At 36.9% G+C, this 26552-nt stretch overlaps 1 protein-coding gene across 6 annotated transcripts in view; it reads left to right on the forward strand.

Annotated features, from left to right (window-relative positions):
• Positions 1-9304: 9304 nt before the first annotated feature.
• The window catches only part of FCHO2 (FCH and mu domain containing endocytic adaptor 2), an 80076-nt gene continuing 62828 nt past the window's right edge, over positions 9305-26552 (forward strand). For 2 of the 6 annotated variants that reach the window (XM_023943675.2, XM_086869858.1), the window contains exons 1-5: positions 14556-14817; positions 18477-18568; positions 24246-24320; positions 25625-25766; positions 25858-26010. In XM_023943675.2, coding sequence (XP_023799443.1) covers positions 18516-18568; positions 24246-24320; positions 25625-25766; positions 25858-26010 — 423 coding nt within the window. In that variant the 5' untranslated portion in view covers positions 14556-14817; positions 18477-18515. Of the gene's footprint in view, positions 9518-14555; positions 14818-18476; positions 18569-24245; positions 24321-25624; positions 25767-25857; positions 26011-26552 lie in introns of those variants that run through there. The other 4 variants (XM_086869857.1, XM_086869853.1, XM_086869855.1 and 1 more) reach the window with 4 other exon arrangements.

Consider the following 26552-nt stretch of genomic DNA (forward strand, 5'->3'; position numbering starts at 1 on the left):
AAGGCCATGGAACAGCAGTGTAGAGACGAGCTGCTTAGCAGAAATACTAGTTCCTGGTGCCTGAATACATCAGTGGCTGTGTGGGAGGGGATTGGGGAAGTTTAGCTTTCTTTCAAATAGAAATTCCCACTCACCTTATGTTCTGACAGCGCACTGCTGTCACTAGTTTTGTTCAAGTCTTCTACTATCAGTTCAAAGCCTGATTTTAAGCTGTGGCCTCTAATTTTGGGTCTGATGAAGGGAAATGAATGTTGCAAAGCTTGTGGAATGGTGCAAAGGATGGAACTGTAATTGTACATCATCGTATTTATTAAAAAAAAAAGGACGTTTAAAGTTGTACTTCAATGAAGAAGCATTTCAGTAGGCATAGTGTGCAGAAAATTTATGTATGTTAAGTGCTCACAGAGTAGTTGCTGGTAGCTTTTGTTATCTCAGAATGATTCACAGAGAAACATACTGCATTATAAGGGACTGATCTTTCACAGCCATTTACCCTTGTTCTGCATAAAATGAGCAGTGTAGACCATTGAAACCTCTCAAAAGACATCCAAATGTTAATCTGAATAATCACAGACTTAAAATTAAGTATTTTCCTATAATCCATCCAATTTAAGGAAAACAGATATAATTGTGCTGTGCATGTACTAATACATAGATATATAAGTAAGGGCATATAAGAATTATTTTTGAGTCACTATTTTTCAGGGTTTTTTTTTCTTTGTGTCATCAACTCTTTGTCTTCCAGACTTCATTTTGAATTGTGAAAATTAAAATAGAGATATTTGTTATATGCACTTATGTTTATAGATATAGGTGTCTTCAGGTATAAATATTACTTTTCAAATCTTAATTTATAATTTTGACATATATGGAAATATGTATTTCCATACTTAAAAACATATTAAAAATGGAAATATAATGTTGTTAAACTGACAATTTATTTTTTCCTTTTCTTAGTGCCTCTTGGCAAAGTGAATGGTCATAAATTTCCTGTGTTAAATATGCAGGGGAATTTGAAGCCCTTCTGTGTTTAAAGCATACAGGTTAATTTGGATGCATAACTAATGCAGTGTTACTGTAATTTATGCCAATATTTTTAAATTTTCCATTATTTCTCTCTGCACCTTCTGTGCTTAATAGAAATGCTAAATATAATTTTATTTCTGTGATAAAAGTACACAAAGGGAAGAGAGATTTATTTACCTCACCTTTTACCTGGATTTATTGTTAAGTAATGTCTTTACAGGTTAGTGTATGTTTAATTAACAGTTTTCTTAAGCTGTATTTTAGCTTTACATTTATGTTGACTTACTGAGAAGTTTCTGTGACTTTACAGGTATGGAAACTAAAGGGTTCTATACTTCAAAAACTCAAAACATAGTGAAGGATACCATTGAAAAAGGGATTTTGCTTGTAAACAAAGCCACTCCAAAAAAGTGCAAAATCGTTTCACAACTAAAGTTTAATGTATTTTTCTTCTAGAAACAGATCTTTCAGTGTCTTTTTTTAACAAAACCATTATTTAAATCGAGGTTTTGAGTCATTTTACATGGTGGGGTTTTTTTTGTCTTTAACATATTGATGTTCATTATCTTGCATATATGTTTTTCATTCTGAAATTTACATGCTCAAATAAACATATTGGAATCACATGTGTAATTCTATGCACTTTTTCCTTCTAGCTTTGGAAGATCAGATTAACCACATGACAAACTAAAAATTCAAGTATTCATTTTTTAAAATTCTTTACATATCTTAGCATAAGGCAGTATGACAGTTGAATCACTTTCTCTTGTAGAGCTCTTCCATGTTGTTTTGTTTATCTCCATCTTCCTTATCCTTGCAAACCTGTTGTCATCATTGGGCCAAAACCAGATGGAACGTTAGACTATAGCTCACATTCTGTTGCAAGCATTCAACTCAGGTAACTGTTTCTCATCCCATACAAAGACAGCATTTAACACAGACAATTCCCTGATGCAATAACCCAGACTTTAGTTACTTTAATTAACACCCTTGTAGCATCTTGGCTACTCTTGTACCTTTAAAACAAGCAAACAAACAAACACAAAGAGCACCACGAAAAAACAAAAAATAAACTTCAAATATCTTCCATGTGAGCAGAGATGGAGGCCTTCCAAATTGTTGCTGTTCATCTTCAGAAGTAATTCGACTTAAAAAGTTTTATTGATGTGACAAGGACACTGAAGTTGACATGTTTTTTCTATTTGCTAGAGCTGATGACTGCCATTAGTAGGTATTAGTGTTTCCATCTGTGGATGTTAAGAATATAAGGTAAGAATCATTTTCACAAAGCAATACTTTTGCCCAAATGCAAGCCATTCACTGACCATTCTATTCATAGTCATACTGTGATTTTCAATATTCAGTCCTAATTAAGGACTTGTACAGCCAAATAATTTCACTTCTTTCACAATATTTCAATAATTACTTCCTACTTCGACAGCTAAAATACATGTCCAGACCAATATCTTTCATTATTTCATTTACTGCCTTGCATGGACTCAATCCCAACCAGTTGCTCTTCTGTTAGTATAGTACTAAAAAGCTGTCTTTGGTTTATTAAGAACACAAGCACCATCTATTCTTATATATACTTCCCTAAGAACACTTCCTTGAGATACCACATAATCTTACTAGCTTGGCTTCACACCAATTTCCTTTTCTGTTGTATATTATAACAAGAGTGGAGAAGATCTTTGTGATCAGAACACCACCACAAGTAGGTGATGTACTATGGTGCACTTTGATACTAACTAGTAATAAAGTCAGACCTTGCTCTTCGGAATACTTCATGTTTCATCACTTGTCATTGAATTTCAGTATATTAAATACTTTAGGTTTTTTTTTAATTTAGGTTATTTTTACTAGTTGACTGCCAATAAGCTGCTGCTCCAAGTTCATTGAAATTTAGGTAAGTAGGCATGTATATAATATTAAAAATATTAAGGTGTCAGGAGTATGAATTCAACTAACCATTGCCTGTACTCCTTAGGGTACAGCAGCATAACAATTTATCCAGTTATTTTCCTATCTTACACAGAATATAGCTTAAAAACTTCAGTATGGTGTTACTGTAGTAATGCACCTTCTGAATGTATTATAAATCTCCCAGAATTTTTCATGCAGGACTGAAATGGGACAAGAAGTTAAAATGGGATCTACAGCCACTCAGATATTCTGGTTGTTGCTAATGTTTACTAACACTTTCTGAGCCCTTCATTTGATTGATGGTCGATTTGATGAGACATTCTTTTGGCAGAAGAGTTATAAAGGCATACCATTAACACCAAGTGACTCAATGTGAAGCAATGCTGTTGGCTTCATAACTTAAGTTTTTGAATTAATGAATGGAATGCAATCCATCTTGGTGTCCAGATGAATAGAAGCATGCAGAAGCATAACTATACAGTGAGTCAGATGATACAGCCTAATGGAATCCATAATTCCAAGGATGTAGAAAACGGTGACATTAAAAGTTGCTGCAAATCTTCAACAGAACATTTATATTATTCCTAAATTTGAAATAACTGATGAAATACTGTGCCAAATTTAAAGAAATTCAGTTGATCTCTTACTGTAATAACATGGCTATGACTATGTCAAGAAATGTTTTTGTTCATCTTATACTTAGAAATAACATTAGAAACACCCATCCTACCCAAAATGTGATGTAGTTTATAATCTCAGCAGTGTTCTCTCATCAGACTACATTTTCAGTTTATGCATATATTTCAGAAAAGGGCTTAGCCTGTATTAAGATTATCTGGGAGAATTCCCTTAGGATAAATTGTTTCGAGTTAGCTGTATTTGCTGCTAACTTTATAATCTCTTTTTCCAGATTTTTGTCCCTAAGCTTTACCAGCTCTAACGTTCTGCCTATAGGATTTTGTTACAGTTTCTGTACAAAAAGGCTGCAGTAAATGTATAGTAATGAAGGTAATGTGGAGGTCATAAGCAAGTGAATTATTGGACTTCTTGGTATTGTCTGCAACTATGCAGGTACCATTGCTTGGTTAGAACATAATCCTGGTGGGTTTTAAATCCTACGAGGTAACCTGACACTAGTCACCAAACTGAAACAACTCTTAAAAAGCACTTAGCTAACAATTCACTCTGTCTTCACCTCATCTTTTGTTATCCACCACAGTGGTAAACAGCTCTGGCTTTTTATATCCCCTTCTGCTGCTTCTAGTATTCCAAATCCACCTATGGATTTGTTAGTAGTTCTTTTAGAAAAGACAATAAAGAAAGAAAGCGTATTTTTCAAGGCATATTCTCAGTGTGGTATGTTATGTATAAAATATCCATCTGCTTCTTCAGATTCTCTTTAAAGTGTAGTCTCAGAGTGTGTATTTTACCTGAATGTTTCTTAACTCTCTTAATTTATAAGGAACTTTAAATGTCAGCTAGCTCTTTGGCAAGTAATTATGACAAAAAGGTATATAATATTTGGTGTTATTTTGGTAATTGTTTGGATTCTTTTTTAAAAAGATCTTAATACATTCAATTGTACTTTCATGTGTTAAGGATTTTACTGGTAATTGAATACAGTTTTTTTACCTAGAGTTTATAATTCATTTTCAGATAGGTTAGATATAAAACAAATTAACTTAGTTGCTGTAAGTAAAACTAAAGTACAATCTTTTTGTCTGTTGAAAATGAGTTAATATTAACACTTATAAAACCAGAAGCTGGAAATACAAGAGAATGGATACAAGGAGATGCATATAGCAAACTGCAAAATCAGGGATGTTTTTCTGAAAGGGTAACTGAGCTACATGCCTTCTTTGACATGTATTTGACCCATATTAGTGCGAAATAACATACTTTTTTTCCAAAAACAGCATTATTTTCTGCCATAAATAACCCAAAACATTATTGTATTTCAGATCTATCTGTGCCCAAAAATCATTAGTGTCTCTTTAAGATCCTGCAGTTGAAATGGAACTGATGCAGGTTGTACTTAGGGCATTTTAAAAGTCAGCTCTTGCAGGTAGGTCAGCCTCTTTGGTCACCTAATTTTTGCATTGCTGGGCTTTTCATTTTTGCTGAGGCAGAGCTCTCACTCTGGCTATTTGATTTGGCTCTTGGCTTCTTGCTATAGTGCCAAAGCAGTTTGGACACAGGCTTTTCAGGTTTGGGTTCCCTTTTGGGTTTGTTTTTCACTCATCTCAGAGAGACTGCTGTTAATGGTCTTGGTTTGCCTCAGGACAAAGTCCACCAGCAGCTCCTGGCTGAGAAGACCATGAGCCACTCCAACCCAGCTGTCCTGCCTTGCATGCCCTGCCATCTCCTACAAGAGAAAAGCGAAGTCCCTCCATAAGTTCTAGCCCTGTGATCCGGATAATATTAGTTGGAGCTCCAGCCATCAGGGAGATAAGCAGAGCAGTGAGCAAAGGGAGCACTGGCACTCTTTTTTCCCTTTGTGCATGAGACATGCTTGACTGGGGAGAGCCATCTTGGAGAGGTGGGATCTTGTGAGATGTAGCAATACTGTATCTAGTACTTGATTACTGTTATTCTTTTCCTGTTGCTGTTCTTATTGTTAGTAAATTATTATTTTTTCACTTAAGCCTTTTCATATTTGTTCCTTATTGGTGGAAAAGAGTTGGTTAAGCCTGTAAGGAGAAGCAACTTATTCCAGAGTTTTTCTTTTTAAATTCTTTAACACCAAGACAAAATATAACTAGAGAAATTGTATAGCTAGTTCTTCATACCCTTCCCGTGAGGTTTGTTCTGATGGTTCTCTAACCTTACATTCACGTGGATGATGAGATTGAACTGCTTTTTCAAACTCTTAAAAAATCAGCAATCCAGAAAACTATTTTGATCTTCTGTGAACACTGCTGAAAATATGCAAGGAATTCTTGTTTTATTATACAGGACACACTGTGTTTTTATGGCTTTCAAAATAACGTCCCTTTTTCTCTGCCTCCATTACAGGAGGAAGACAAAACAATGACTGTACTGGGACAGTCTACCTAACCTAGTATCCTTTCCTTGGCAGCCAATAGCTAGGGAAGAAAAGATTAAAGAACTATAAATGACACTATTGCAAAATATTCTCAAAGACTTCACTAATGCGCAGGTCAGGGACTTCCAAAATAAGGCACTGTCCTGGTTTAGGGCAAATTTGGGAAAGAACCTCCGAATGTGGTCCTTCCAGAAGACAAATTCAAATGGCCCTTCCCCCAGCTGGTTCAGGAAAAATATTTCCTTGGAGAAAAGTGGAAAAACCCCTTTATTTATTTATATATGTTTATTTAACAGAAATTGAATAATATTAAACTTCAAAACCTCTTGCTGTTCGATGAGACGGCAGATCCAGAAAAAGTCCTTTTCATGTGCTGTAGCTCAGCTCACTCAGTCTCTTATCAGTCCCTCTGATAAGGAAAGTGCCAAGGCCCAGGCCCCGGTGGGCCACAGGTGTGAGCTCCTGGGGTTTGGCTGGGTGTTCAGTCCAGAGCAGGTTTGAGCAGATCCAAGAAAAAGGGGGAAAAAAACAGTCCAGGGAACGCCTCTGCCTCAGCTAGCTAAGAACTAGCTAAGAACTAGCTAGCAGCAAAGGAGAGCTCTGTCCTGCTGTCTGTCCATGCTGCAGACACCACAGTCCAGGAGCAGGATGTGGGTGAGTGATGTTTGTCCTCAACACAAACTGTGGCTTCTTCTTCCCCCTTCACTCTCAGAGCCAGTCTTAAAGGTGCAGAACTTAATATGTAACATAAATCAGGCAACTGGGGATACAAGCATCATAAACTCAACCCAAGACAGGGGCTTTGTCTCTGTGTTCAGTAATCCATTATGGATCTCTTTATGTAGGAAAATCTTGAAATGTAATCTTAATCCTGATCATGATCCATATTGAATTTTTTTTCTGTATAACTGTATCTATCTTGGAGCATGCCTTAACATTAATATTGTGCATTTCACTCAAATTTATGTGGAAAGGAAAACGTGAGTGTAGGTTTGATTTTTTCTGTCATGGTAGGTTGCTGAAGAACTGTAGCCATTGCTTCAATCTAGTATAGCAGCACATAAGGGAGAGCTATATAGCTTTGAAAATATGGAAGATAGGAACTTTTCTCTGAATTGTAGAAGTGATCCTGAGACTTCTATGTGTCCCTGTGAAAGGGACAGATTTTTATTTCTATCTGCTATGGAATAGAAAGCATCAGCTCTGCTCATGCAGCGTTTATCTATTGTTTGTCCTGGTGTACATCCTTACAGATTGCAATGCACACTGCAGAATGTTCTATAATAATGTGTTTTTTTTCCAGATCAGATCATAATACATACTGCTTACTTAAGTAGAAAGAAGGCTAAAGTAGTTTTCTTCAAATGTAGTTCTATAATGTTATGAAGCAGAGTGATGCAGAGTCCCCAGGCAGGTGCAAAAGGGAACTCCTTTATTGCAAAAAACCAGACCTTTTAAAATAGTTAGGCTTGTATCAGTTAGATACTTCTAAAATACATCATCCAACCAACCACCATACACCATGATGTGAACATGTGATGGTTATGTAACTTGGTTTTTTCCCTCTAATTCAGCTGAGTCTCTCCCAGTATCCTTTTCTACTTAGCCAAAGTAACAGGAGTGAGCCATGATTTTACAAGGCCTTCCTTTTGTAAAGTTTTACCTATCCACAACGCTATAGCATGCTATTACTGCTTAAATGACAGTACGCATGCTTCTCTTATCAAAAGAGGAGGGATCCAGATCCAATAGTCTTGGGAGTTTGAAAGAAATCTGTACTATGGAGGAGATACAGGAGTTTTCTCAGCATCAAGTTATCAAGCTTGGCATACTGGAATTTTGGGAGAACATTGCCAGAAAGAAAGGAACTTCTAACCTCATTGTGGAGCTACTGAAGCGGTGGACTTGAAACTACCATCACTGACCAATAACTGTAATACCATTTCTGAATGATACTGCTCATCTTCCGTGAAAATATCTCTAGTAAGGGTAGATGAAATTCTGTAGCTTTGTAAACTTCCGAACTACATTTTGCCTAACCATTTCATTTCATGGAAGTCTTTGCTCAGCATAAATTTGATACAAGTTGGTGAATTCATCAGGTTCTGAGGGATGATTTGAATGTTCTGCTCTATGCCTTACCTAATAACAGGCAGAACAAAGTACGGAAACCTTTAGTGTCAACATGAAAGAAAGTGAGGTTTTTCACACAAGAGCTAATAGGGTTTCCATAAAGGGGAAGGGAGCTCCTTGAACACCCAGCTGATAATATCAGATTTTTACTTTTTCTGATTTGGATAAAACTTTGTGCTGACAAAACTACAGGTCAAGTTGGGATAAAGCACTTACCACGTTTGCACAGGGCATTGAGCTGCAGCCCTTCACATTGCTGCTTAGACCTGGCCCTCTATTTTTAGTTGATAATGAAAAGCTATCTGCTGTCTTGGGCAAGGAATCACCATATTAACATAGAACAGGAACTCTGTGGAGTGCCAGAAAGACTCTAGTGGTGCTGAATACCACAAATACTATATATATATGTATGGAAAAGGAGCACTCCAGGTACAGCCTGACCACAGGTGGCACTTGAGTGGTCTTGTGTTCTGGACCAATAATTGCCATCACCCCTGCTGGCTGATACTCTATACTGAGTCAGTGAAGGATCTACAGACTGCAGACTGTTGTTGAAGATGGTGGAGACCTGAATTAGTTTCTCCAGACCCTTTGGCTTTAGATGAGATGCATCTTTATTAGGAGCATGCCACTGGAAGTGTAAAATCCTTTAGGACAATGCTGTTAGGAGGGCAAGCTATTCTGCTTTATCAGCAGAATTCCCTGCAGGACTAGTCATCATCACCTGCTTCCAAGGACCTTTACCCTACTTGTCTGGAATGAGACTTAGTTGTGAAGCCACTTCACAGAATCACAGAATATTCTGAGTTGGAAGGGACACAAGGATTATCGAGGCCAACCCATAGCCCCGTAAAGGACATTCCTAAGAATCGCATTGTTTTCTCGAGAACGTTGTCCAAACACTTCTTTGAACTCCGTCAGGCTTGGTGCTGTGACTTCCCTGGGGAGCCTGTTCCAGTGCCCAGCCATCCGCTGTGTGAAGAGCCTTCTAGCAGCAGGAATCTCGTCTCCTCCGTGGCGCTGAGCGTGCCCGTTCCCCGGTGCTCACTGACGCTCGCAGGGTTTTACTCGAGCTTTCCGAGCCCGCCTTCTGCAGCCGCGCCCGCTCCGCCGCGGACCCGTGCCTCCCGCCGTGCCCGCCAGAGAGCGCCCGCCGCCCCCGCTGCCGCCGCGCCTGCGCATCGGCGGCGGCGGCCGAGCGCAGGCGCGGGGCCGGGCCGGGGCGGGAGCGGTGTCGGTGGCTGCTCCGTCACGGGAAGGGCGGAACGCGGCGGCGGCGCCCGTTTCCTCCGTCGAGTCTCGGCGGCTGCGGCGGCCGCGGCCGGGCTCGCCGGTGGCCGGGGCGGCGGAGGAGGAAGGATGGCGTACTTCGTGGAGAGCTTTTGGGTAGGGCAGCGCCGTGCGGGCCGGTGACGCCGCGCTGCGGGCGGAACGGGCAGGGCGCGGCGCAGAGCAGCCGCGGTCCCCGCTGCGGGCGCAGTGTCGGCTCTTACGCCACCCTCGGGGACTGGGCCGGGGCCTTGCCGTGGGGGGGGGGGGTTCGTGTCCGCCGCGCCCGCCGCGGAGGGCTGGGCCGCGGTGAGCAGGGTACTTGGCAGCCCGCGGCAAGGCAAGGGGACCGCCGGCCCTGCCCGCGCCGCCGTGCTCGGGCTCCGCTGCGGAGAGACGGTGGGAAGAGGGATGGGGTGGTATGGGGTGGTATGGGGTAGGATAGGGGTTGCTGTGGGCTCTGGGCCGAGGGATGCGCGGACGCCACTCTGTGCGAAGGGGTCTGGCACTCTCAGTCAGCGCGGTGCCTGGGGGTGACTTGGGCTGCAGTGGGTCTTGGTGCTGTACGGGAGAACAGCACGGGCTGTAGCAGCTTCACATTTATCTCAAGCAAAGGCAGAGCCGCGTCTCGGCGCTCCGCGCTTTTGTACCCGTACCTCCTCTCCGTGTGCCCGTGAGGAGGTAGACCCTCCGTGTAGGTCCGTGAGGAGCAGCAGCCGGCTTAGGGAAACAACAGGCTTTCCTGCTTGCTTTGGACACGCGATCTTATTAGTCATCTCTGCGCAGATATCTGTGTTTTTAAGTGGGTAGATATATATGCATAAAAAGTTAAATAATGGCTTTGGGTTGATGTTCGTGTGAAATGCAACTAGTTTTCATTGTGACCTTTGCTAGTTTGAAACAAAATTGTTCTCGTAGAAACCGGATTGTTTACAAAGTTGCTACTTATTGGATTTTTTTTTTTGATTTTTTTTTCTGTGCTTCTCTACCAAGTAGTAGCGGAAACATTGCAATGTTTCTCAAGCAATTGTTATTGCTTGAGACTGAGGTGAAAAAGAGACAAAATATCTTTTAAACGCCTGCTTTTTTTAATTGTAAGCAGCAGTTATGCCTAAAGTTTGGGAAAAAACTAATTTCACAATTACACTATTCTTGAATATAAGCATAGCTCAAGTTTATGTTTTGTTTGCAGTCTTGTGTTCAGTTTTGACTTCTTTGCTTTCAACATAATGACCCAAGACACTACATTTGCTCTCTTGGCATACAAATCTGCTTAATTTGAAGTATGTGAGATCAGTATTAAACAAACATGAAACAATTTTTCCTTTCATAAAAATAAGAATAAAAATTATATAAAAAGATGTATTTTCATTGGAAAAGCTTCTACCTTCTCCTAAGATTAAAGCAAATCAGAACTTGTTTATTCAACTATCACAACTGAAATTGAACTTTTCTATTAGACCTTGATATGTGCTGTGGTATGTTCATTTACCTGTCTGATCAGTAGTGTTTTGTTTTGTTTGTAAGTCCATTAAATTGGTGAAGATAGTGGGCCATTCCCATGCATTCTATTTCCATGTCTGTGTCTTCACAAATGCTTCCAGCAAATATGAGGTAGTAGACATCTACCCCAAATTCCCATTCTCTTTCTGCTCTATAGAGTCTCCACCTATAGCGTTGTTACGAAAACCACTAGTGTGAGTTATCAATGAGTGCCAAGATGTGGATGATTCTTTCTATTAGTACAGGTTCTTCTCACAGGTCCAGAAATGACACAAGGTAGGACAAGAAGTTTGTTCATGTTTGTCTTGAGGTGATGACAAAGACATTAGGCAGGATCTTGCAAAATTTGACCAAGAAATTTTTATAATACCATAGATAGGGTTTTATTTTGTATAGAAGTAAAATTAAAAGGAATAGGGAATACTCCTTCTTTACTGCTGTGGGTGAATATTTTTCAAGATTACTGTAATGATGGATTTGGAAAATCTGAAAGTGTTGTGTTTCTGTATATCCTCAGAACTAGTTTTAAATTATAGGTTTGTGCATTTTGAATCATTAGTCATTTCATTTGCACTAACATTTCAGAATAGGTTATTGTTCAGAATTGGTACTGCTTTGGAAGACTTGGGAAACAATCTATGTAGGTTCTGAATTGTGGTGAGAAAGTTAAGATGGGAATTAGAAGATAATGTGAAAATGCACTGAATGCATAATGACTGAAGATAATGAAGAGAATTTTGTAAGGAGAAAGGAAGGTGGTAGTATGTAGAACTTCAGAAGGATCATCCTGTATTTCTTCCTTGCCCTTTTAAGTAACCCCAGACAAAATACTTTTGGAAATATGGAATAGGATAGTTATGCTTTTTAAAGGACTGATTTGAAAATGTATCCAAAACATAATTAATATTTGATTACTTGACATAGATCCTGTCATAAACTTGCAGCTGAAATTGTGCATTGGTAATGAAAATCTGGATCTTAAGCTGTATGGTGCTCTCCCTGATTTACTTATTTTCTGTAAGTAATAGGAAAAGATATCAGAAACTTAAGGGACTTAAATGATTTCTCTAGAAAAGAGAGTGACGTGTATGAGTGTATCAATTTCTTACACACTCTTTAAGCTGCTGTCTTCCTAATCGGGCTCATGTAAAAAAAACAAATCTTACCTACTTTGTTGCAAGTCTTGAAAATTTTCCTGAGGCTTTCCTCTTGCACTGCTTTTGAAAGTCTTTAGATAATTGCACATTTTGGTTTTGTTGTTAGAAAATTGGATGAGCCTGCTATCTCTTCAGTGGTCTGTAAGAGGTCTATGAGAGATAAATAAGACTGTTTTCAGGATGTGTAAAGCTGAAGTACAGAGACCTCTACCGTCACTTTAAAATTTACTATCACCTTGAAAAATGTAAGGGTCTGCTAATGCAGTATGGCATTCTAAAACCATTTTCCAAGTCAGGAGGATTTTTTTGGTTGTCAAAAGTTATGAACTAGTAGTACAGGCTATAAGTGGCTTTGATTCTTATGACTGAGTTTTAGGCATTCAAGTCACATGTCCAAACATTCTCAACACGTAATTCGGATTGTCATAAACCATTGTATGCTTGCTGCTGTGTATGTGCTGCATCAAAACAATGTCATAATTTAAAGGTAACACTATCATAAACCATTTTCTTTAAAAAGAGCTACATTTTGTCACTTTGAGTACGCTGCTACTAGTGTAGGAGTATAGAAAGTGTTCTTTATCATTGTTTTATTGTTTTCTTAACAGAAAACATTGCTTAAACATTGATGTTGCATTTAAACTGACCAGTGCAGCTGATTCTTATGACTTAGTTTAAAAGAACAACTACTTACAAAGTAGTAAAAATAAGCCCCTTCCAAACCAGTCAGTGGTTGTTTCTGAATTGTTTAAAATTAATTTGATTAAACTACTGGAAGTTTTATGAATAACTGGAACTGGTTTCTGTGCAACTCTGTGCTTGGTAACTCTGGAAGTTCTGGCATATAAAAACATACATTTAAGTTGGGTTTGACAATTTTTAATTTTTTTTAATTGATTGCTTTACTGGTAGCTTTTGAGAATGGCTGTGTTGAAAATTCCTTTTTGTTTTCAAATACTTGGGACATAAATCTTGGCGGTATCCCAGTTTAATAATTGTAGCTTTGTGAAGAAACTTGCTCTGTTAAGAGTAAGATGTATTGTCTTATGAACTTGTGGGTATATGAATGTCAGGGAGACTTGCCACGCTGACATCTGGAATTACATTCAGATGTTTATGCAGCACTGCTCTACTGCTGGACATACATCTAGATGCTCTTTCAGGAGAGCTGTTGTGCAATAATTGCTTAGTATCCTCTCTCTATGTGTGCATCTACCATGTGTTGGCAGACTTCCATCTGTTCATTAAAAATATTTTTAGTTACATATATATGGTGAGAAATATCTGTCCTTCCTTATATGCATAAAGCTTCTCTGGAGCTGATCTTTATTTAATATGATGAAATGGGAAGGTTGAAATTGTACTTGACAGGTTGTTTTTTGTGTCCAGTCTTGTCAAAACTTTCAGAACTGAAGAAGATGGATTACCTGTGTAAGCATCAGGCGACTGCTTTTCTTTAATATTTCAATGCTGTCCATTTTCTACAGCTCTTTCAGACACAAGAAATCGAAACTTACTGAGAGATAACTTTCAAAAATGTAACACCATAATATTAATCACATGAGTGTTTTTATGTATTCAGGGCCCATTAAATTATTTTCTAAGTAAAAAGCATGACAGACATTTATTTGAAACTGCAACAAGGATTACAGTTTAAAGAACATGACAACAGTATTTGTCAGAACATCTAAAATGAGTTTATGTATTCCTGAATTTAATGTCCGACCAGTCAGGCTCGCCATAATATAGCCATTTATATGTACTGGGTAAATAGAAAGAGCTGTAACAGTGTAACCTTTTTACACTAATAAATGTTAGTGTTGAACAATTTTAATCCAAAGGAGACTGCTTGCACTCAAACAATTTGATTGGAAATATAGAAAATAAATGCTGCTGCAGGTTGCCCAGCAATTTATGGCTATTTTTCTAAATGCAGATTTTAAATTCAGAATTATTTTTCTTGCAACAAACTTATTTATAAAACTTGAAGTATTTTAAGTAGTTCAGTACCACAGAGTTCCTGTAATCTGTTTCTTGTTAGGCACAAGTCATGGAAATACTGATTTCTGACTTCACACTTGCTGACAGGGCTACTTTCATTTCCATGAGGAAATCCTTGCGACTAGTTCTTGATAAAGGGAAATGGAATGACTCGTTGCTCTTGCTTTCCATGACTTAATTTGTTTTGTGTACAGAGTTGGTCAGTAAGGCTTCATTGTAGGCTTAATTAAGTGTTTACTTGTCTTGCTTTCTCTAATGGCTTGCTATCAGGGGACATCTGTGTTCTAGATACAGAAGAGCTTTCTTACTCAGGTAGTATGGAAAAGGAAATCTCAGAATGAACAGCATCTTCTGTAGAGAGTTTTGTTAGCTCTGAGTAAAAAAGAGAAAACTGCCAATGGACTTCAGAGTAATTAAATAGTGCCTGTATGGGAGAGGACTACTTACATTTTGCCTTCTCATACACAATTTTACGTTTGTTTTCTATTGAGTAGTGAGAGGATCACCCTCAACAGATGGTGGTTTACCTACAAAATGATATTCAGAATGGTCTTTCAAACTGATCTGGAAGTCTATTACCTAGAGCCATACATGACAACAGAAGATTGTCTTTCTCCGCTATGCAACTTGTAGAAGAAGAATCTGCATCTGGCTTCACTGTCTGTTCTACCAGTGGATGGTAACTGCTTATGAATGGGAGTGGAAGGTTTCATCAGTTCTCTCTACTAGATGCTGCATTAATTTATTTTTAAGTAGGTCAGTACTGGTCTTCCAGTGATCACAACTATTACTGTTGTCTCTAGGAAGGAACCAGTAAAAACACCCAATGAAGAAAAAGTGTATAAGACACACAGTTTCCATGTACATAGTTCTATATAGTATGTGTGGGAAGGAGAAATGTTGAGAAAAAATGACACAAACAGTGTGGATGGCATATGTGCGTGTAAGAGGATAAACACTTGTTGACTTTAGTAAATTGAATAGCTTTTCCTCCTTGCTACCACATACGTCTGTCTCATTATGCTAAATACACAGCCTTAACTCTGATTGCTGCTTTTCATAAATGTAACTACTGAATGAAGAAGTTGTGGAAGGGCTGTATAGCTTTTTCTAAAGCAGAAAAATAACTTCTCTCTGAACTGAGACCCCATACTTAATTTGGTTTAGGTACACATATGTCTCCAAACATGAGCAGAATGTCATCAGGTTAGTCATCAGAACTGTTGGTCATGTGAAGGGTTTTGAAGTCTGGATGTTCGTGCTTCTAGATAGAGCTTGATATAGGTAATATAGGTTATTCTTCACATTAGATTTACAAGTGAAGACATGTCTTTTAGTTGTGCCAGATTTAAGCCACATAGGCCCTCAAATCTGTAAGCCTGCTTTTGACTTGCTGCTTTATTTAAACTTTAATGTATTTTGCCTGTAGATTCTTAACCTCTGATACCTATTGATAGTGTTTAAGAGATGAGGCTTTCAGGGGTCTCCATTGAGGAAAGTACCTGTTCTGTTTCTCTGTCATGCTTTCTACTATTCATTGTGAAGTCAGGAAAAATAACAGGACTGATTAGAAAGCCTAATTTAAGTGGAAAATTAATTTACTTTGCAGTAACCTTCAGTTATAGTTAGAGAACAAGATAATGATGGCAGCTGGTTGTTCAGGCTCATTCAATTCTCTAAAGATTTGCCTGGTTACATTTCTGACAGTTTATCAGGAAGGCTGCAGCCAGAGGCTGGGTCATGAGAGTGCTCCCCTTCCTGCATTTCTAAACTGGCAGGAAATTTATGAAACTCTAGTGTAGAAAAGGCCCCTTTAAAAGCTTCAATTATGTTTAGAAGCAGCCTATGTTCAGCTCATTTTGATAACATGTTGTTTTAGCTGGAAGAAACACCTTAAAGAATATTTCGCAAAGGAGAATTTTATTAGGTTTTCAGGAAGAAATGCCTAACACTTATTTGTAAGTGTTTGTAAGTTTGAGTACAGTAACAACTTTGGAGAAGTTAAATAAGAATTATATTCTGTATTCTAGTTGAAAATGCCAGTGAGGTCTTAATTTTAATGCAGTGACATTAGGGTTTATATTAAGTAGCTACATAAAGTTAGTAAGTTAGTGCACCAGTATTCAAAGTTATTGTGGGCTTTAAACTACAATGAAAAATGTTTAGATATGTGTGAAAGTGGAAAGAAAATATTTAGACTGGTACTCGAGTAGGACACCATTTAAATAAAGTTGCATTTTCTACTAATTGGTTCTACTAAGTTCTTATCTTTCTTTTACTTTTCAAGTTTGTAAAAGCCTTGCTCTGTGGAGAGTCGTTTTAGAGCTTGGTGTATTTTCATGTGTTTTGTTTAGTTTTGATTGTACTTTTAATAGATTGTAATGGCACTTGTACCAAACTAATCCAAATTTTGGTGCACTTTTTCAGGTTATAGCTCACTGCAACCATGGAAACTATGATTTTATAGGTGTTTTTTTCCTTTCACTTTGTTTTTCCCAAAGCTGGAAGAAGTAAAGCAAATAATCCTGGCTAGTAATCTGTATCAAATTGCCTTCAGTTATTTATTATTTGTAAATGTGTGTGTCTCTGTGTGGTGTCCTTTAAGGCAACTTGAAACTTAGTGGAAGTGGGCTTAACACAGCTGCTGTGAAGTTTTTCCATCCACCCATGACTGCTTCGCCTTATTTAAGATGGCAGATCCCTACATGCCTTCTCCTCCTAGCCCCACCCTCTTCTGCTGAGCGATGTAGCTTGTTTGTGTCCTTGCAGTGATCCAGATCAGTGATTCTTGTTTTTGTTTGCCAGCTTTATTTTTCAGCTGTATAATTTCCCTGATAAGGTTTGCTTTATGGCTACATAAACAAATTTTTGCAGAACTGAGCAGGCAGAAAGGAAGGCTATAAGACCAAATTCTCAGGCTTTTCTCACTCACAGTATAGAGCTGTCTTTGTTAAAAGTCTGGGATTTTAAGAAGGATGTGAAACTATTTCAGTGCATCCAGAAGAGAACAAGGCTGTTGAGACTGCTGGAAGACATGTCCTCTGTGGAGCCACTAAGGACTTTGAGCTTGTCTGGTTTGGAGAAAAGGAGACTGAGGGGTGACCTCACTGCTCTCTACAGCTTCCTGAGCAGGGAAAATTGTGAGGGCAATTTACCTCCCTGGGAGCTAAGGATAGGACATGCAAGAATGGTTGAAAACTGTGCCAGGGAAGGTTCAGATGGGACACTAGGAAGGATTTATTTACCCTGGGAAGGTGGTCAGACACTGGAATGGGCTGGCTTCCTAGAGATGGTAATCAATGCCCTGACCCTGTCAGTATTTAAGAGACATATGGACAATGCCATTAACACCATAATTTAATTTTTGGTCATCCCCAGAGTGCTCAATCAATTGGGCTAAATGATTGCTGTATATTCCTTCAGGCTGAAATACTTCTATTCTATTCTATTCTATTCTATTCTGTTCTATTCTGTTCTGTTCTGTGCTGTTCTGTGCTGTTCTGTGCTGTTCTGTGCTGTGCTGTGCTGTGCTGTGCTGTGCTATGCTGTGCTATGCTGTGCTACGCTGTGCTACGCTGTGCTACGCTGTGCTATGCTATGCTATGCTATCACATCCTGTTCTTCTTTCCCTGCCACTGAACATGTCTGCAGTTTTCCTGAGAGCACACTTTACACCTTATGTAGAAGCAACATTATGGATCTGAAGCTTTTTTGAGGGAGGAGGGGAACGGATAGTCTGACAGGAAAACTTTTATAGTAGCTGTGCTATTATGCTATGCTTTGTCTTCTTTACATTTCTGTTTTTGCTTTTTGCTGTCAGGAGGAAGTTCATCATAGTGCCAGAGGTCATAAACTGGCTGAGTTTGTTAGTCAGTCCTTGCAGTGTCTCAGTTTTAATAGTGAGGTGTGCCTTACTCACTGGAAAACATCTTAAAACTAAACTTAAAGATAGACAAAGAGAAGCTACTAGTGAGAAGGATAAGATTAGAGGTTGTTTTTTTTTTTAACCAGCTTTACAAAATACAGGGGAAGGAAAATGAAGTGTGAAGGACTGGGAAGTAGAATATCAAGTAATCCTAACTGAATTTTAGTTCATGTAAAATTATGAAAGATATGAGAGGATAAAAAGAGAGTACAGTATTTAGTATGTGTTTAATATGATGGGAAGTGAAAAAATGTAAGTCCCCAAGAAATCTGCAACAGCCTAGAAATGTATAATAGGTAGTGGTAACAGCTGAGGTGATTTTAGTTTAGTTTACACATATGGGATTCATGGGAACTAACAGCAATTGCTAAAAAACAGAGCGTTAGAAATAATTAACTTCCTGATGAAGTGATTAAAATGAAAAGCAGTTATTAAAATGCATAGGTTCAGCATGTTGTGTTTCATAGTTCTACTTTCCTTTTATCATTAGGGAGAAAGGAACAATGGCTTTGATGTCCTCTATCACAATATGAAACATGGACATTTGTCAACTAAGGACTTAGCAGATTTTATTAGAGAAAGGTAAGTATTCGTCCTATATTTTTAATATTATGTATGGGTTTTGTTGTTTGTCATTGCATTCAACAGTAACGTGCAAAATATGTAAGCAAAATTAAATTACCAAAACTCAATTATCATTTTAATATACCTCTCATATTCTACAGGAGTTTCTATAGTTATTCCATTTGCTTAGAACTGAATAGGAACTCTTAAACATCAATTAATAACAAGCTTCTAATTTCTCAGGTTTCAATTAAAGGATGAAAGTAAAAATCTAGAAGTGCCGTATTAGATGTCCAGCAGTTTATTTAAATTAATACAAATTTTTCATTTTGGTTGGAAGAAATATTATAATTTAAAGTTGCAAAAATTATCAGTCTTGCAAAGTTCTTACTATAGATTTGGAATTAGGCTATTAGCAATTGCTAGTATAAATTTTAAAAAAAATATACTTTCAGAAGCTGAGATACTAGGTTTGTTAAAGAGAGTGATACATAGGGACAAGAAAATAATATGCAGAAAATAACACAGGTTCTTCTATACTGGATTCTATATTGGATGGAAGGAACAGAACTGAAATCTGAAAATATGACAACTTCCAAAACAGGTGACTAAGTGCTGCATTTAGTTCTTTGTGAAAGAACACTGCTGCTGCTACATTGAACGTATGTGTTTCCCTTCTGAGCAAAGTTACCTGCATGCCTACTTCAGAATTTTGTCTTTCCTCAGTTACTGACACTAGATGACACAGTTCCAAGGTGTTAATTGAGGACCTGTTTCAATGCTGGCTTCTTGTAGTAGGAGCTGTCAAAAAAACTGGAATTATTCTTCAAAATATTAGTTTTGGCCTCCAGTAGATCTCAGTTTAAAAAGTACTTTCAAATTTCCAAAAAATCTAACCACCACAGATCTGACAGATACTCCATTGCACTAACATTAGTGTCATTTCAAAATGAATTGGAGAAAATAAAAAAAAGGTTTCACTAAGTAGAAATGGGTGTGTTCCAGAGTCCAAATGTGATGTTTTCTTTTGGAAAAACTGCACAACCCAAGGAACCTTCTGTTTTACAAGTCCTCAGTTTTGGAGAATGCATTATGAAGCTAGGTCTAGTGAACTCCTGAGATGGGTTGAGCAGAGGGATGTCACACTGTTCACATTTAGTATAAATGCTTAATGCTTCACAAACTTGCACTTTTAGTATTTCACTAATAATTAAATTTAATTTAATAGTTTATTAATATTTGAATTTATTTAATAATAATTTTAAAATATTTTGCACTTCAATATTTTCCTTTTGTTATCTGTGTGAGTTCTTGAATCCTTCCTTTGAAAGCTTCTTTAGTTTTTGAAATCATTCCATTTATACCAGCATACCAGCACATCATGGACCTAAGCTGTACCTTACCTGGTTACATTGAAATTTATTGGTTTTACATCCTTTGTGTTTAGATTTACTTTTATATTTAGACGAGAAACAGTGTCACTCTCTCTGCTTTTTGTCTCCTTTATGTTGTAGTCTTTGGGCATGCTCCATTTTATTCATATTTGTCATAACATGAAAGGTCTTAAGTAAATGGGTAAAAAACAACTTGCTGCTGTATCTGACTTGGTTTCTTTGCTTTATTATAAAAGTTAAACTTTACAGTAGATATAAAGTATAAATATAAAAATAAAAATATAAAGTAAAACTTTACAGTTCTTTCTACACTAAATCCCAAGTAAAAAGAATATGGCATTCTGGGTTTTTTTCTATTTATAAGCTTCTGCAAATTGAATTTTTAATTTAAATAATTATTTTTAAATAACTTTTAAATTATGTGCCTTTGCAGTCAATAAAGAAAATCTTTGGACCTTTTTCTAAAGTTTCTTTGGAACCTTATCCTCCATGAGAGTTCAAGAAGTGTTTTTTCCTATGTGTGGTCAGGATGTGCCAAAGAGATATGCAGCCATCTTACAGCATTTTTTATAAGATCTATAAAAAAAATTCCGTTCTCATTAAGTTCTCACTAAGATAGAATCTGAGTGATATATTGCAATTTGCTTGACAAAGCTGCAGTATTGTTCCTTAAGGGGAAGTTGCCCGTGTGAATGATGCAGATCAGCTGCACTAAATTCAGTCCTTTCCAGTGACTTTCTTCCATCAGGATATGAAAGTTCCCTTGTGTATTCTTCAGCCCTGTTTTTCAGCTGCATCTCAATAAGCCAGGCTGCAATTAGTATAGAGAGACTTCAAGTATATGGTGTCCTTACTTTAATTAAAATTTGAGTCCATATGCATGCAGTGAAGCCCTTTGCTGATGTTGTGAAGTTACTGTGTGATGTCATTCAGCTTCCTGTGAAACAAAAATGGTTCAGGAGAACACATTTTTTCACATGGGCGAAATTCTTGGTCTTTAAAGAAGTTGGATTGGGCTGTACTTGAGCAGTATTTTGCAATGGTTGTTGTCTTGTCTGTGATCTATTTTTCACATTTGTTAAGTGCAAAGTTAATAGATGTTGCACACAGTTATCTGTTCTCATTCTGCAGATTATAGTCTGAATATTGTTTTATAGTACTGTTTTCTGGTGGAAATATGTTAAGTGGATGAGCAACACGTATTAGGAGCTATCTAGATCTAGTGTTTTGATGCCTTGAGTCTTGTGTACATGATTTTCTGAACTCTTCCCTATGAAAACTGATTTTACATAAATTTGAATTTCAAATCTGTTCTTTCATTGCTTTTTACATATTGGCCTTTTTCTGTCTTTTTTTTTTTTTTTTTAGAAGTGGATTCATAAGAGTGAAAACTGAAAACCTTTACCCTTTCTAGGTAGAGCAGTCATCTGGTCAGCTGGGCTTGCTAGAGTCTCCACTCTAGCCAGAAAATATACTTTTTGTGAAGTGATTTTGCATGGAAAGAATAGATGGGTCAGTGCATTTGGATTAACAGACTGCTTAGGGCACAAAGGACACATGTCTGTGTGAAGCCCATCTCTGTTACTTGTGCTTCTCAGAGCAGTGTTTTAGTTGTGAGTAGCCTAATTGAGGAAAAGTATTGTTTCCTTTTCTCCAGTCCTAGAAATGGCAATGAAAAAATGTGTAAGATATGGAATAAATTTTCAAATTATTGTTCTCTTAAGCATTTATATTTTAAAAATATTTCAAAATTTCTGTAAGAACATTCTGAGATTGTAAAGTCTTTTTCTCCAAGAAAAACAAACATTTGAAATGTATTCATTTGTAATAGTATTTCTATGCTGTATCTGCTGTTCCTACTTGATATCCTGGAAGGAGCAGAAGTTTTCCTCCTTGTCTGTGTTCAGTGAGTCAATACCAATACAATTTTCACTTTTTCAGTTTTGTTCTTGAGTATTTGTTATTGATCACATACTAAAAGAACTGAGAGCCAGTTGGATCTGTGGTTGAGAAATTTGTCATCTGAAGGAGTGAGTTTTCTGGTGGGCAGTCTGCTTAATGTTGGTAAATCTTGAGTGTAACAGGTTATCTGTCTGCTGAAAGATTAGACACCAGTTCTTAAAATCATCAAATCATAGGATGGTTTGGGTTAGAAGGGATCATAAAGATCGGCGAGTTCCAACTGCCCGTGCTGTGGTCAGAGACATTGTTCATGAGACCAGATTGCTCAATGCCCCATCCAACCTAGCCTTGAATAAATGTCATGCTTCATTGATAAAGCATGTAGAAAGTTTTGGTTTTTAAAGAAGTGGAAATAGGAAGATTGAGCTGCCTGCATAGTTGTTTTTTCTTTATATATGGGGAAGATTTTGTAGGTAAACTGTCATCTGTTTGTGTGCATTTAAAATTGAAACTTTTTATATGTAAGAAATCATTTTGCTTTTCTAGGAAAGAAATAGATACAGGAATGTGTTGGTTTTTAATCCAAGAGTCTTTCTAATGTTTTTCTGCACCCATTGCCTGTAAGCATCATAGAAAGAATCTTCTAGATCACATGAAACTAGCAATATATGCTTCCATTTAACTTTTAAATGTTTAGCGGATCCTAGGCAAAGACATGTGTTCAAAAGGGTGAAAATTAATTTACTAAGAGAATCATAGTCTGTTACCTGTACAAGAGAGTGCTCTGCAAAGTTAGGTGATAGGACAAATGTACTAACTGGTCATCTTTTGGTTCTTGGTGTTTTTAACTGATGTATGTTAGTACTCTGCAGTGAATTGCAGAACTCCAGTTTAGTGAAGATAGTTCACGGAAGTATGCTGTGAATTGGTTCAAAGAAAAGAGATGTGGATTTTGGTCAAAACTCTTGTATTTAAAGAGGCAAAATAAGGCACTAAGTTGTAAAATCTAGAAAACTTTGATAGACGATATGGATGATTAGTCAAAATATATTGTTAATCATGGTAATTAAAAAAAAATTTTCTATGCTTGGGGTATGTGTCCTTGCTGTTGTGCAGTGTGCAAGATTTCCAAGGCTTGGGAAGTTGAACTTTTTCTTATCATCAAAGATATGATCATATGTGGAAGGAGAACAAAGATAATTGACTTTCTTTTATGGTGAATAACTTTGCAGTAGGTGATATTCAAAATTAAATTAATTTGTTGCATGTTCCATTTCAATCTCCTCCATGTAGGTTTCCAGCTAACTAACTGTAAAGTTGTTTTGGAAGTTTAGTAGGTTTTAATAAATGTTCCTCTGTTTCAGGTGAATACCCCTACTTTGTTTTCATATTTTTACAAGACAATTCTTTTTGTAAACTGTTTCACTACAGGAAAAATAAAAACTTCTGTCTCTGGTTATAGTCATGGTGTAATTTGCAAGGGGGATGAATTCTTCATCTTCCTTTTTTTCTTCTCTTGTGTCCTATGTGAAGGTATTACACAGCAGGAAAGAAATTGCTCCAAGCTTTTCAAGAAAAGCCAATTACAATATTTACTCAAATCTAGCATGCTTCTACATCTGAGTTGACACTATACAATAAACATTTGTTTAGGGTGAAAAATTAAAATACTCTTTATCTTTAATAATAGGAGTGTGAGGAAGATTAATATGGAAAGACTTGCTGGGAGTCACTGCTGTAATAGGTGATTCCATGGCAATTGCCCCTGCAGAGACTCTGAGGAGAAAATCTGTGCCAACCCTTGGCTTTTGCATCTTTAAAAGACAAGTGAAATTGTGTGTTCAAGTGGAGGAAAATATAAGAACACTTTGTGTAGTTTCCAAACTCAAATATCACTGTGTGAAGAACTTAAAGGAAAAACAGCCTACTCCTAACAAGAAGACTAAACAAGACCTCATTTTGTTTAATGTGATTGCTCAGAAAATATTGTTTGTTTATTGTAAAGTTTTCATTACAAATAGATTTTATTTTGTTGCTGTGTAATACTCTCCTGCTTAGACAGTGCTGGATGGATGATTGTTATGATGCTTTGTTCTGTCTGTTACTAAGGAATATTAATGGCAGTTGAGAACAGCAAATAGAGAGGAAGGAATTGTCTTTTTCAACTTTCACTTCCTGGGTTTTATTTGTTTTGCTCCTGCAAACCCCTTTGTCACAGGATTCTTAGATTATTTTTTTAAATGTACAATGTGATTTTCTTGTTTAGTTTTTGAGAGATCATTTAAATGGAGTAATTTTTAGCTCATGTAAAAAGCCTTCTGTTTTGTACCTTTTGAATGACTGTTCAGTCTTCATACCTTCAAATTTTTGATTATGCTTTTGATGGTCTTCTTTGGCAGGGCTACAATAGAGGAGACATATTCAAGGTCAATGACAAAACTAGCCAAATCAGCAAGCAATTACACACAACTTGGGTAAGTAAGTGTACATAAGAGAGAATAAGTGAATGTAAGTACCTGGTAAGACTCAAGTTGGATTCTGAATATTTTATTGATGATGTTGAAGGTTGGTATAACTTTGCCACCTTTAAAAATGATAGGTCTTTAGTAACTATGCAAAAATTTGTGCAGCTATGACAAAGAGAAAGCGCAGTTCTTTGAAACTTAATAAAAAGACCAAAGCTCAAACATGGATAAACTGTCTTTTCCTCTGTGTTTAAAGCTGAGTTATTTTCAGACATAGTGACTTCTATTACATCCTCTTAAGCTATGGAAATTATTTTGAAAAGAGAACATATGGCCTGAAAATGTGGCAGGGAATTTATTTATTTACATTATTTCTGGTTTTTGGAGTGCTGTCTGTTCTCCAAGATGTTCAGGATAACACTTTTCCATAGATTTATTCCATAGTTAAATGGAAGTTTTATACATAGGGTATGTTTTTAAAAACTGGAATGATTAATGGATGCTTTTGCATTAGGAAGATTAGGCCAATGAAAACTTAGACTTCTGAGAAAAATTAGTGGTTTTTTGTTAATTTATTGTAATGTAATCTAGAAATGTGGGGAGCTTTCATTAGTGGATAATTTGATAATAGTTGTTGCTGCTCTTTAAACTAGCAAGCAGATACAAAACCTTTGAACATAAGAACTTTAAAGCCTATGGTTAGTATTGATTTTTAGCAGCATTAGCCAGAATGGCAAGGCAGAAGTATATCTTTGGAATACCTGGAGAAGGTCCATTCTGCACAGAAAAATGAATATGAGAAATTATCCCACCTCTTTTTTCATTTTTATTAATCAGTAAATCCCTTTTATTGGCGAACCATCTTTGCCAACATTTTTTTCCTCCATTTTTTGGTTGTAATGATGTAAGACAACTAGAAATGTAACTAACCAAGAAATTCCTGACTTGTTCACTGTTCAGGTGTATACACAGTAGTACTTACTACATGTTAAATTATCTTAAGCTTTTCTTGCACTGTCTTGACACTCGGCATTATTGTGTGCTCATCATAGTATAAAATAAATTTTGCTGTGTTTTACTTATTAGAGTCAATACAAGTAGAACATAAAACATGGAGAAAATAGTAGGTGGGATGCCAGGTACATTGGGAACATATTTAATAATAATTTATGGCAGATGTTGGTTTTTTTGTTTGTTTAAAATTTGGGAGGAGACATGAACTGTAAATTTACTGATTATTCTTTAGCACTACTAAAAAAGTTGCCAACTGAAGGAAAAAAAACCCCAGATTAACATTATTTTCCTCAATCCAGGACATTTGCACCAGTTTGGGATGTTTTCAAAACCTCAACAGAAAAACTAGCAAGTTGTCACTTGGATCTTGTGCGGAGGTTACAAGAGCTAATAAAAGAAGTTCACAAGTATGGAGATGAACAGATCAAAGCTTATAAAAAGGTTGTTAATTCTTTTTGTTATGTATGTCCAATGACTTTTTAACACTAAAATTAAAATTGTTTGGTTTTGACAACCTTGTGATATTTGGCAGACTAAAGAAGATGTTTCAGGAACTTTGGAAGCAGTGCAAAATATTCAAAGTATCACTCAAGCCTTGCAGAAATCAAAAGAAAACTACAATGCAAAGTGTGTGGAACAAGAACGCTTGAAAAAGGAAGGAGCAACACAGAGAGAAATTGAAAAGGTAGCTCTGTCACATCTTACTTTATTTGTATTAATAGTTGTCTTGTATGTTCACCTTGTATTAGTAAGTGGAATGCCCAGAAAGAATTAAACAGTTAAAAGCTGTGAGTAATTTGCAATATACATATCATTAATACTGATATGTTTTATTTACACTTATTTCCTTGTCTGTTCTTATTGTACTGTAATTCTAATTCTTCACTTTGTTAATACCTGCATCAATGATAGTTTAGTGTAGTGGTTTTAACAGAAATTGTGCCCAATTGTTTCAGAATCTCATGTTTTTGAATACATTTCCTTAAGTGAATACTCAGTGCCCTTGTTACTGAACTCAGGAGTAATTGTGTTATCCCTGCAATGAGATAAAGTAGCTGAGTACATGAGTATTTGAAGTCTCTTGAATAAAGAAAAAGATATCAACACTTTTACTGCTGTTTTAAGAGATTCCAATCTCATGAACCAGAGACTCAAGGGATGATCGTCTTGTGGTGTATTTAGTACTGTCCTTGGGTTATGGTGGAGGGGTTGATCCATTCACAGAAT

The sequence above is a fragment of the Cyanistes caeruleus genome, chromosome Z (assembly GCF_971803275.1).
Source record: "Cyanistes caeruleus chromosome Z, bCyaCae1.hap1.1, whole genome shotgun sequence".
NCBI classification, from domain to species: Eukaryota; Metazoa; Chordata; class Aves; order Passeriformes; family Paridae; genus Cyanistes; species Cyanistes caeruleus.